This window comes from Triticum urartu, chromosome 1 (genome assembly GCF_003073215.2).
Source record: "Triticum urartu cultivar G1812 chromosome 1, Tu2.1, whole genome shotgun sequence".
Classification (NCBI taxonomy): domain Eukaryota; kingdom Viridiplantae; phylum Streptophyta; class Magnoliopsida; order Poales; family Poaceae; genus Triticum; species Triticum urartu.
The window spans coordinates 247957289-247969527 of NC_053022.1; the positions used below are offsets into that span (position 1 = coordinate 247957289).

Sequence of the window (12239 nt, forward strand, 5' to 3'; positions counted from 1 at the left end):
TGAAACAATTATAATTACGGTGGAAGACAAACGTATCGAAATCATGAGGATTCCATGCAAAAATAGTGCCACGAGTGGTGGCAGCAAACACAAGACCCTCTTATTGAATTGCATCACAGTACTCATCCGTGTATAGAAACTGATTTTTGAGCAATATCCATCGAGTCGAACCATGAAGGACGGCAACAAGTTTGTCGAAGATAGCAACAACATAAGCATTCCTATAACCCCAAGAGCGGTTGGGAACTCGACAAATTGCTATCTTCTTTAGACGACAGTCAGCATGATCATATTTGAACTCGCGTAGAATACCGGTGTACTCAACCTCTGGGCAGTCATCTGAGATTTTTCAAAGTGGAACCCGATGACGAGTGTACACATTCACAAGTTCCCACTCGTAGTTGTACCCAATATAAACAACCCAATCTCCATTTGCGCCTGCCCAAGCCTTGCCCTCAAGCGATGGCATCTTAACATCATACTATCATTATCAAGCGGCATCAACTTACACAAGGCGAGGCTTCCCTCGCCCCCGCGCCAGCCAGCAGGGTCACGGCGAAGAAGATAGGGGAGATCAAACCGCTCCTAAACCCTTGGGTTCCTTGTAATGATGTTATTAGTTGAGTCGAGAATGGTCTTGAACGAACTTGCCATGCTAGCCGAGGTGATGACGTTGCACCGATCAATGAGTTCCTCCACCGCGTCATCATTCAGATTGGGGCAAGAATGATGGGGTCGTTTCCGGCTTGTTCCCTCCATGGAGAAGACGATTAAACAATGGCAGAATGAAGGGTGAAGGCAAATGGAGGAGGGAGGAAGAGCTAGCATGCGACAACAGTTCCAAATCGAGAGGGAAAGGCGAAGAGTCGGTGGACGTTTGCCACGGTACACGAAGAGGCACCTGGGGAGCGAACGGTTGCCACAGAGGTCACACACCAACGACAACGGCCGAGTGAACCGCATGCAATCCCATCGCACAACACACACGTCTTGTTAAGTTGAACCGTTTCTATTCTCTTGTGTCAACGCAAACAGTTCATCCGAGTGAACCGCATGCCGTATATCGCACACACCTTGATCTGGCTGACCGTTTCTTTTGTGTTGCCTAATCACAAACAGTTCATCCAAGTGAACCGTATGTTGTATATCGCACACACCTTCATCTGGCTGCCCATTTCTTTTGTGTTACCTAATCACAAACCATTCATCCTAGTGAACTGTATGCTGTGTATCGCACATGCCTTCATATGGTTGCCCGTTTCTTTTCTGTTGCCTAATCACAAACAGTTCATCCGAGTGAATCGTATGTTGTGTATCACACACGCCTTCATCTAGGTGCCCGTTTTTTTGTTCCTCCTCATTGCAAACAGTTAATTGAACTGAACCATATGCCCTTCATTGCACACGCAACTAAAATTTGAACCGTGTTTGATGCATCCTCCATCGCAAACTTTTTCACCTTTTTTGACGGTTTTCATACACCACCGTTTGTGATTATTGCATCACACACAGTTTCTCGAAGGGTCTCTGATCATAGTGTCATGTTAGCAGCATCCTGCAGTAGTGTTATCCGCAGAAATTTAAAATGCAACTTATGGTTACAAGTGTAGATGATAATATACAGTACCTAAAGAACTGTGGAGCCAAACACCATCTTGAAATGAGCGCAGAGATCATTTATTACACCCAAGGTCTACAGTTTAGGCGCAGAGACGACGGTTATTTATGATGGTGAATAACTAGAATCAAGGATCAACCTTTGAAGTGAAGGGGCATCTTCAATGATGAGCTGCCTTCCATCAAAAGAAATTCCAATTCTTAAAAGGTTAGGCGACTTTATTTGGAGACAACCGATTCTAACTATGAAAACAAGAACCAAGAACGGATGATGTTGTGCAATGAGGCACCCGATATACAAAACCGCACAAGTGAAAGTTTTTAGAGAAATGGGAGTCAAAGCTTTAGTACCATATTGTTTGGTAGGTAGCACAGTGCAAAGGTGGCGGTGTGGAGAGAGGAGGAAAACTGCAAGATGGACATCGGTGCTGAGGGCACAAGTACATGGCGTTTGGTATTTGGTAGGTGATTTCCTGGGGAACAGTAGAACTCAAGCAGCTGTAGTTCTATGAATTCAGGGGATTTTAGCCAGGCATCCACCATGCAGGGCATGCTATGCTTGCTCAGGTAGCATGACCGGATGCAGAGGCTTTGAACAGAGCTCTAGTGGGAGGAGACGATGGCTCTGGGGAGTTCACAATCATTAAAGATTGATAGCTGACAACATTCGAGATTAAGGGGCGCGGCGCACCATAGAGGGCGCCACCGAGTTGATAGGACTTGGGTGCGGAAGCAATCCTTGGTGGGGAGAAGCGAGATGATCTCCCCAAGGATGGCGTCCGGGAGATCGCTGATGCGGTCCACACTACTGTAGGATGCTGCTAACGCGACACTATGATCAGAGACCCTTCGAGAAACTGTGTGCGATGCAATAATCGCAAACAATGTTGTATGAAAACCGTCAAAAATGATGCAAAATGTTTGCGATGAATGATACATCAAACATGGTTTAGATTTTAGTTCCGTGTGCGATGAGGGGCATACGGTTGATCGTACGAACTGTTTGCGATGAGACAGAACAACAGAAACGGGCAGCCAGATCAAGGTGTGTGCAATATACGGCATACAGTTCGGTCCGATGAACCGTTTGCGATGAGTGAGGTGAACACAAACGATTCGGCGTAACAAGATTTTTTAGGGTTGGTTGCGCAGGACACCTATTGGCTATTTGGCTGGTTTCCTTTTTCAGGACAAAAACAAGGAATGAGTTTTGGGATCATGCAGCGGTACTGGTACGAACTGAGTAGGACAGTTGGCAAACAATACATTGAGATCTTCTTATTGATAAAGCCATTAATAATAAAACTAGAAAGGAAAAGAAAAAAGACAAAGAAAAATATCTGCACGAATCTTCGCGTAACATCAATGGCATATATAGGACCTAGATGTGCATTACTTAGAGCACATCTAGATGTGCTTTAGCAATACTGTCAAACAAAACCCCTAATCATCATTGCAAACAGCGCATAGAACATGGCTAATGCGACAACCACAACTACACATGCTAGTTCCTTCTTGTCTCTTGCTTTCATCTGTTGCCTGTGATTGATTCTTTCTTGCTTCATCGTACTGATTGTACATTCTAGATCAGCCAGTTTCTTCTTCAGCTTTACGTTATCTTCTGCGAGCTTGGTGATAACACTCCGAGCCCTACCATGCCATTCTTCATCCAGCCAGTTAACAAAGGCATAAGCCTCATATCCCTGCCAATGTTAAATAGTATTCTGGATGAGCGGTGGCATTAACTGAAGTAAAATGATGAACTTAATTAGCACTAACCTCTAAGGGGCAACTGAGAAACCGCCTGCAAATGTTGAATCCCTCCGTGCATACACATCGAGCGGGAGTGTGCCCGTGCACACAACTCAGCTTTCGGTACTTCTCGGTGGTGCAAAACTCAGAGTCAAACTCGTGTTGCGGAAGTCTGGAGTCAAGCTCCGGATCCGGCGGCAGATCACTTTCCTGGGGGAAGGGGGTCATTCAGGACGGATTCAGCAAGGAGCCATATTTTGGACATGGTAAAAAAGATTGGGATAGATTGGAACCTGACAGGACGATTCGGATCCGTAGTACACCTGCCTTCTGATGACCTTAGGCAAGTGCTCGGCGGCGACCACCGCCGTGGCGGCGATACGAACAGGAGCAGCCGCACCGAAACCATAAGCACCACTCGTCCGCATTCCCCCAATGTCAGCGCCACGCGAGGGAATTTGGAGGCTATGTAGGGATTTGGGGGAAATAGGGAAACTGTGGAGATAAGCTAACGGTCGGGAACTACTAATGGCACTATATATATGTTGTATATATATGGCACAATGTTTGTACATGTCGTTTGTGTTAGGTATTACAACGTCACACACGATTTCCGCACCAAACCGTGTGAGAAGACAACGTAGGTTAGACACGGTTGCCGTTACATAACCGTATGTGATGTACTACCCTGTCCATATAATTGAGTTACGGTGAGATATCGTGTAAATAGCTGCTCCAAGGATATCTGTAAAAAAATAGTCGCTCTGCATATAGAGATGGCGGCTGCGGCCTAGGCAGCGGCTACCGGAGACGAGGTCAATCCTTGGTCGATGGGCGGTGGCGACGTCATAGGAGGTCAATCCTCGTTCTGTAGCGGGAGATAGGAGGAGCTCAACCATCGAGGTCGGCAGCGGCGTGATTCGAGCACATCCATCGCGGTCGATGGCGGGATAGTGGAGGTCGAACTTCAAGCGGCAGCCGCACAAAGCTTTGCTCCTCGAACCTGCTGTCTCGGCGTGCCGCCGCATCGCGCTTGTCTGTCTGCTGGATGGAGGTCGCCGCGCGACTAATTAATTAAGGTATTCTTTTCATGAGTGGCTAAATTTAGGTATTCAATTCCTAAATGTGGTGTTGTACTAGTACTCTGTGTGTAAATTGACTGGCCATTAATTTTACCATAGCACGTCTGGATAACAACATGAAGCGCCCTCAGTAATTATTAAAACTAGTTAACCCGTTGCGCCAAATGGCGCAGAGACCTGCTGAAGACATGTTGTCGATGAAAATAGTTTCATGCTGCAAGAACCTTCGACTAAAGTCATGTTCGCGATGAAAATAGTTTCCTTTACTAAGGACAGGCCATGTATATAGAGTTGGTTTAGTTGTGGTTAGCTAAATCCATATGCGCCTTGAAAAAAAACATGGTTTAATTTGCAGAGCCTCACGTGTTTGAAGTGTGAACAAGAACTACGAACTATTTTTGTGCGATTCAAATACATTTCTAGAGTTATTATTTCTTAGTACATGTTGTCTAAAGTAACATTTTCCCAGAGAGAGAGAGAAGCATACCCCTCTCTCATTATGATTATTATTAAAAGGTATTAAATTCGAAATAAACAATTTCATTTACTTGAAACACTTGAAGAAAGAGAACTTAGACATACTTTTACGCAATGCTCATTTAACCTATGCAGGACTACGCGGTGCTCATTTAACCTGTGAAGGACAAAAATATTCCACCGTCTCTGAATGATGAACTAAACTAAATAAGAAATATATGAAGTAAATTCATTCAAAGTAGAAAAGGGATCTTACATCAAATAAGGCATTACAACAAACATGGTGTTATCTTAGTAAAATAAGTTACATCATTAGAAGAGAAAAGGGAAGAAAACCAAACATGAGATTGAGATTAATACATCTAGGAGGTCGTAGACCTCACTGTGATCATTTTGCGGCCTGGGGAGAAAGGGTCCATGGTTTTTATATGCCTTGTCCGGCTGCTGAAGTAGATGACATGGAAACGTCGCCTCTACCATCTCGATGGCTTAGACCCAGGGAGCCCTCCCCAGCTTCCATCAATGGATTTTTATAGTTAGGGTTAAAGACTGAGAGACCCTATGCATGTTCAAATATGCGAGTAGCATATCCAATACAAATCAAGAAAAAGAAAAGAGAAGACATCACAAAAACAAAATTTTGACAAATTATCTCTATTGTAAAATTGAGGGAGTAACTCATTATTCGAGAGAACTGGCCATTGACAATTCAGTTACAATTATCAAAGAGAACTATAAATTGCTAACTTAATTACATCATTCTTCACATAAGCTTCTCACTGAGGAAATTTCTTGACTGGAAGGTCACATTTCAAGCCATTGCACTTATAAAACCCAGCCCTGTTGTCATTTGAATTGCAAATTAATCATCAATAATGCACAATAATTTATGACCCACAAACGATTTGGAGCCTAAGGAGGAGAAAATATCAATGCAAATAAATACACACGTAGTAAGATGCATTGCAATAGTCGTATTACTTGAATTTGTAAGCTGACCAGCAAACGCATAGTACACAAAAGAGACAAAGCTTTAACCATAATTGGTGCTTAACCTTCTTGCTCCTGATAATGATTTTGGTCATGAAGGCATCAGAGTAAGGGGAGGAAGAACGGAACGACGCCTGCCGGAAGTTGCCGATGGGTGTTGACGGCCTGGCCAAGCCATCTCCCTCCATGGTAGGTGGCAGTCGGCGGAGAGGTGTAAATATGACGAGATGTGAAAATAAGCTCGAGGAAATTAATATGGACCAGCAAACTGACAAAAGCAGAATATAACATAATTATATTGCAGAGTGTACTAACATAATTATATTTCGGATTAAATTAATAGCACAACAATTTACAGGGTTAGAATGCAGTGCACATATATATCTTAGTGGCGCAAAAACTATTTAGCCAACTTCACTAACAATGTAGAAATTGGCTTCAGTGTACTAACATAATTATATTTCGGATTAAATTAATAGCACAACAATTTACAGGGTTAGAATGCAGTGCACATATATATCTTAGTGGCGCAAAAACTATTTAGCCAACTTCACTAACAATGTAGAAATTGGCTTCAGTGTACTAACATAATTATATTTCGGATTAAATTAATAGCACAACAATTTACAGGGTTAGAATGCAGTGCACATATATATCTTAGTGGCGCAAAAACTATTTAGCCAACTTCACTAACAATGTAGAAATTGGCTTCAGTGTACTAACATAATTATATTTCGGATTAAATTAATAGCACAACAATTTACAGGGTTAGAATGCAGTGCACATATATATCTTAGTGGCGCAAAAACTATTTAGCCAACTTCACTAACAATGTAGAAATTGGCTTCAGTGTACTAACATAGTTATTTTGGATATAAGCAATCAACCACGAATTTAACATCAGAGATATCTGACCATTTTAAGTAACGAAAAAAGAGCCCAATAGCAAGATAGCACAACATGGAGCTGCATTGACCAGCCCCTTTTAAAGAAAGGCTTTAGGATCAGAAGATGTGTAGTTGATCAACTTGGAAATATAAAAGCATTTCCTTCATATCAGTACAACACCTCCGACAAATGCAATGTGATAAGAAAGCAATGAACATATACACTGCTCCACACTTAGTTTTGTATGTAAAAAGAAATCCATGCCAGATGATTTTTTTGGATCACAGAAACCCAGCCTGAATACATCTGAATGATATAATCAATTTTTGAAATGTTTGGCAGGCACAAGAAAAACACACGAGTAAAAATAATAATATATGATTGGTATCTGTATTTGATCCACCTGGGTACATGCACATCCTAAAAGCAACAAACAAGCTGCCATGCAACCTGATGTGCAGCTTATCACATGGTACAAAGAACTTCACAAATTATCAGGACATCAATCAAGTATTAAAATGCATGAGCAAGTAGATAAACTTACCCCAGAACTTGTTTCCCAAAGTACTTACAACACGCTGACCACAATATAAAGCCGGTGACCTGTACTGATCTGCAGGACTACATCATTGTAAATTGTTCAAACCAGCACCTAAATTCCACACACTGCCTCACTACATGCAGGTGAAAAGGCATAAACCAGAACGCGACTGAACAAGTGATAACAAGATTGGCATACCTAGTTTGGAACTTGTATGCAGAGCTGGGGAAATGCGAAAGTTGGAGATAGTGTTATTGTGGAAGTCCACATAGACCTGAAAAGAAGTTATCCAACCAATTAGATAAAAGACCTTGTTTTGAGTATACGTGCACTTAAACCTTTCATTAACTATCGTTTTGTTGTTGGTCTGCACCATATGAACCCAAAGTAAGTTTTCCCTTTTACTTTTGCTTTTTCATGCAAATGTGTAACAGAGAGAGGGTCTGAAAAGAGAGATAGTTCAGAGGAAAGAGAGCACGGAAGGGAAGGGAAATTGATGCGTGAGAGAATTAAATGACCAATAGTTCTGTACATTCAGCAAGATATAGATGACAACATTCTATGAAAAGAAATCACATGATCCTATAGAGCGCAATCAAACCATTCCTAACTCAGTTTAGTATAAAAGTACTACACTACTAAAGGAGAGCTAGTTCTCACATAGGAACAAAATAAGATCAATCACGCAGGGTCCGACATTCATATGGATACAGAAATATGTATACAACATCACGACACTTGCAAGGTAACTTAGAGAGACATACACAAACAAAAAAAGGAACACATGATGGATTTTTTTGGGCTACAGAAACAAAACCTGAAGATTTTTCACCACAACTGTACACCCGATAGTACAGTATTCTGCTAGAGCAACACAAGAAAATCCCTTCTTTTACCACCTATATCTAAATAATAACAAGATATTCAAATTTTCAGTACCACGTCCACAGTATGGTTGTCAAATCAAAAAGGATTGTTAAAGACTTCAACTCATTTTTTTTACCAAAACATGCATACAAGGCATAATAGTGATTCAGTATATTTGCTAGAAGATACTGTAATGTAAATTTATAAGAGAATGTAGTATAAACACAACTGAAAATTCTGTAACATAGTTTAGAAGATACCATATTAACAGCGAGTACAATATAAAAAAGAGCCACTGTAAGGCATAATGGTTATTTAGTGCTGGTTTTCAAATAAACGCAAACAATGCTACTACCACCACAAATTAAGGCTCGCAATATAAAACAGAGCAATTGCCCAAGTATTTATTTTGTGAGTGTCGAAGCATGATAAATGTGAGCGGAAATCTTGTCTTATGAATGAGCAGTTCGATTTTCTCACATGATATAGTACCTGATGCACCCGTGATTGGATTACTGCTTGTTGGGGGGAAAGCAAGCACATTGAAGCTTCAGAAATACCACTATAGGGATAACCATATTTTACAGATAAAATTTTCATTGTTAGCCTATCCACAAAGTCGGCAGAAAAATATCAGTGTTGCCTCCAAAATCATACCAGCAACTTTAACATGTTATACATAGAACCTAAAAAAACATCAGGAAATAAGTACCCAAATATAATAACAAACAAATAAACCTACTCAAGAAATCGTTCCCCATGCTACCTATATCCCTTGCTTAAGAAAAAAATAACCTGCCTAAGAAATTGTTTCACACGGCACCTAAAATCTAAATCCAATGGGTTGTGGCCAAACTTATCTGCACCACCAAACCATTTTAAAAGGACAAACAAGCAGTTCCAACGGGCCATTTAGCTCACTGGCAAGTCCAACCTCTACATAACACCTAAGAGATTCAAGACAAAAGCTAGCTCAACGTTCCTCGCGGCTAATAGAAACACCATGAGAGAACTGTTCTGCAACAAAAATGAAAATAGCAACCATAGTGACAGTAGCAGGGTTCAGAAAACTGCTTTGTTTTTCTAGAACCAAACCAACATTGTTTTTAATATCATGCAAAAGCTCTTCTTTTGTGTCTTTTTACACAGATAAAACCTGTCCAAATATATGTTTTTCGGCCTTCAGTGCCATTATTAAGAACACCACGACTACAAAAGCTTCTGCCTTTGCACAACACTTTCCTCCCGACTTCACTAAATCATAGAAGAATATAATTTTTATAATTGACAATAGTAACAGTCTCCAGCTATAGTAGCAGGGTCGAATTCTCTCAACTATATATTGCAAAAAGGGTTGTAATAGTCTCCGGCTTGGCTGGTTTTACCTTGAACAAAATTGCGATTTAGAAAAGCAGCATGGGTTTTCTGAAGAAGCTCTTGTACCCGGTCAACAGTCCCATTGCCTGATCGGAGTGAGGGAGAAATGCAGGTAAGAAGAATGAACAAGCATCCTGAAGTGAGAGTAGTAAATAACCAAGAAATGAACCAATAAAAAAACACAAAGAACAATCACTATCAGACCCATTAATTTGTCCATATACATGATTTAGAGTATAACTTGGAAATGAAAACTATCTAGGCAGATTAGAGATAGAGCTCACCTTGTTTTTCCCTCTTCCTCAAGATCCTTCCTCTTCTCTTCTTCGTTCGATCTGCACACATCCTGTTTAGAAAAACATAAAACAAGATATCCAAATTAGATTAATGAACCAAGGGAAACAACAGGGGAACCTGCATGAGTTTTTCTTCTGCATCAGGTTTCAGAGTTCAGAGGAAGAAATGCAATTGATTATTTTTAAGTGGTGGCTGACATATTGACCTAGCATAGATCAAGCAATCCCATAACCACCTTAGTATCAAGACTAACTTGTGCATTAATCTCAGCACTACTGAAATGCTTTCATCAAGTGAAGCTTGTTGTCCAGCCTGATACATAGTAGAGCCATAGTTTCAGTTAGTAATCTAGCACAACATAGGAGAAACAAATCAAGTCATTCAATGAAAAGAACCTTGAAGCCCTGCTCTTTGGGGCTATGATGCCGAGCGCTCGCAGGAGACATGGATCGCACCACCACAATGCCCTTGACACCTAGGATTTTAGCACCTGGGAATATATAAAGAAGAATCAGAACAAATGTGAATCTATTCTGAACTCAAGGACACCAAAGTGTGACAAAATAAAGGGGAATCACCAATCCTCCTCAAGAAATGGTGGCGATAGGTAGAAGTTATTCCTTTTCATGTACTATGGTGGAAGAGTTGCAGAAAAAATCAGGCTCACATATCTTGGAAGGGTCCGACTGCTCTAGGGACATCAAGCCACAATATCTCCAACCACTCATAACCAAAACAATATGCCCTGTCTTGATTTTCAGACTTCCAGTCACCGGAAACTGTATGTGCCAAAATTAATCTTCAGAGAACATAGGAAATACTAAATAAGCAAAAGGATAATCCCTGGAAATGCAATACATGTTGCAAAATAGTCAAGACCATCTGCAAAAGATATGAAAAAATACACATCTTACGCTTCTGCTTGGACTCCTCGACGGCCTGCTCCTTCTCCCTGTCATTGGCCGCCTCCCCTCCCCTGCAGCCACACCCCAGATCCGGAACATTAAAATGATCAGCAGACCAAGCACCATGATAGCACACACATAAACGATAATACACATGTACCTAGGAAATAGAGCAGCTAACCTTGACGAGGAGAACAGAGATGGAACAGATCATAGAACCTGCAAAACAAACGAGAACGATCTAGTCAGAGCACAACCATGGTACAATACATATAGAAGCAAAAGAACATTGCACAAATAAAGGACCAAAACTGGACATATAGAATCTACGAAGGTGGCAGTTAGATTCTGGCACAAGAGAGGGATTTCATCGCCTCCAGCTTGAGCTTGGCTGCGGGCTGTCTTACATTGCTCCCGACTCAAAGGCAAGGTGAGGAGGCAGGGGAGGGGGGCAAAAGGGATGGGAGAAGGACCTGCGAAAGCGACGACGTCGTCCTTGCCTGCCTTGTAGGAGACGACGCTTCTGGAAACTCATGCGTTGCGCTCACCGACGCTCGCTGTTGCCCAGCCGACGAGTCTCCCCCAACCTCCGACCCCACCCACATCGCCGCTCCTTCAACCCATGCTGCTTCCGCCCACAGCCGCCGTGCCCATCATGGCATGCGGTCCTGCCCCCTCTTCCTCGGCCAGCTCTCATGGCTTCCATGGCGTTGTCGACCTGGGATGTCCGATGCATCATGGTCGTCATCGCGCCGTCCTCCTTGATCTATGGCGGCAGCGAGGATGCCGGATATGAGGTGGAGGACGAGCGGCACAAGAGGGACCGCGTGGGCCGAGGAGGAGGGAGAGAGGGAGAAGAGGAGGCGGCTGCGGCAGGAGGAAGAGTGAGAAGAGAAGGGACGGTGATGGAGGAGGCGACGGAGCCCAGGCATGCTCGGGGTGGAGCACGGGAGGATGGAGGTGGCCGTGGGATTGGGGAAAGGGGTCTAGGGTTCCACAACCCACTGGAAGCACGACGCGCGCGAGGAGAGGATTGGCCAAAATCCTTTTGCACCTGCGTGATGTTTCACCCACTCGATAGATGCCAGAAACGAGCCCACCAGTCATAATCTAGAAAAACTTACCAACACGTGAATATTAGATCTACCAGACGTGAAGATATGACGGCCCAAACTCAGAATGAGGACGATCCCACAGTCGCGAATGCATGACATCGGGGGATCACCGTGAGAGCGAGTTACCTAGCTTCTGTTTTGTTTTAAATAAGACCTTGTGATTTATGCACGCATCTTTGGACAACAGTTAATCCATGTTTTAATGTTGTTGTTTTGTTTTTAGTTACCATTTGTGTGCTGTAGATAGAACGATCTCGATGAATGAAGAATCGAAAAACCGCAGATTTTATCAGTGGCGTGACAGAATTCATGAATTTGGCTGAAAATACAA

The 12239-nt window shown here is 42.4% G+C and overlaps 1 protein-coding gene across 40 annotated transcripts; it reads right to left on the reverse strand.

Annotated features, from left to right (window-relative positions):
• Positions 1-5557: 5557 nt before the first annotated feature.
• Positions 5558-11855, reverse strand: LOC125555918. Of its 40 annotated transcripts, none has more exons than XM_048718790.1 (13): positions 11267-11855; positions 10975-11012; positions 10803-10864; positions 10556-10667; positions 10284-10378; positions 10094-10200; positions 9876-9937; positions 9600-9677; positions 8707-8776; positions 8165-8252; positions 7546-7621; positions 5984-7458; positions 5558-5768 (listed from the first exon to the last, which is right to left on the reverse strand). In XM_048718790.1, exons 1-9 carry the CDS (start codon positions 11326-11328, stop codon positions 8727-8729), a joined length of 666 nt encoding a protein of 221 aa, XP_048574747.1. In that variant the 5' UTR covers positions 11329-11855; the 3' UTR covers positions 5558-5768; positions 5984-7458; positions 7546-7621; positions 8165-8252; positions 8707-8726. The 40 variants fall into 40 exon arrangements, with proteins under 40 accessions (XP_048574747.1, XP_048574762.1, XP_048574792.1 ...); XM_048718805.1 differs by having other exon boundaries at positions 8695-8776; XM_048718835.1 differs by lacking the exon at positions 8165-8252 and having other exon boundaries at positions 5984-7419.
• Positions 11856-12239: the final 384 nt, after the last annotated feature.

Bases quoted from the DNA above. Each gene is read 5' to 3' on its own strand.
- LOC125555918 (XM_048718835.1), bottom strand. From the start codon at position 11,328: ATGAGTTTCCAGAAGCGTCGTCTCCTACAAGGCAGGCAAGGACGACGT. The intron at 10,865-10,974 runs GTTAGCTGCTCT...GTGTGGCTGCAG, and splicing joins TCTCTGTTCTCCTCGTCAAG to GGGAGGGGAGGCGGCCAATG. The intron at 9,678-9,875 runs GTGAGCTCTATC...CACTCCGATCAG, and splicing joins GAGGAAGAGGGAAAAACAAG to GCAATGGGACTGTTGACCGG.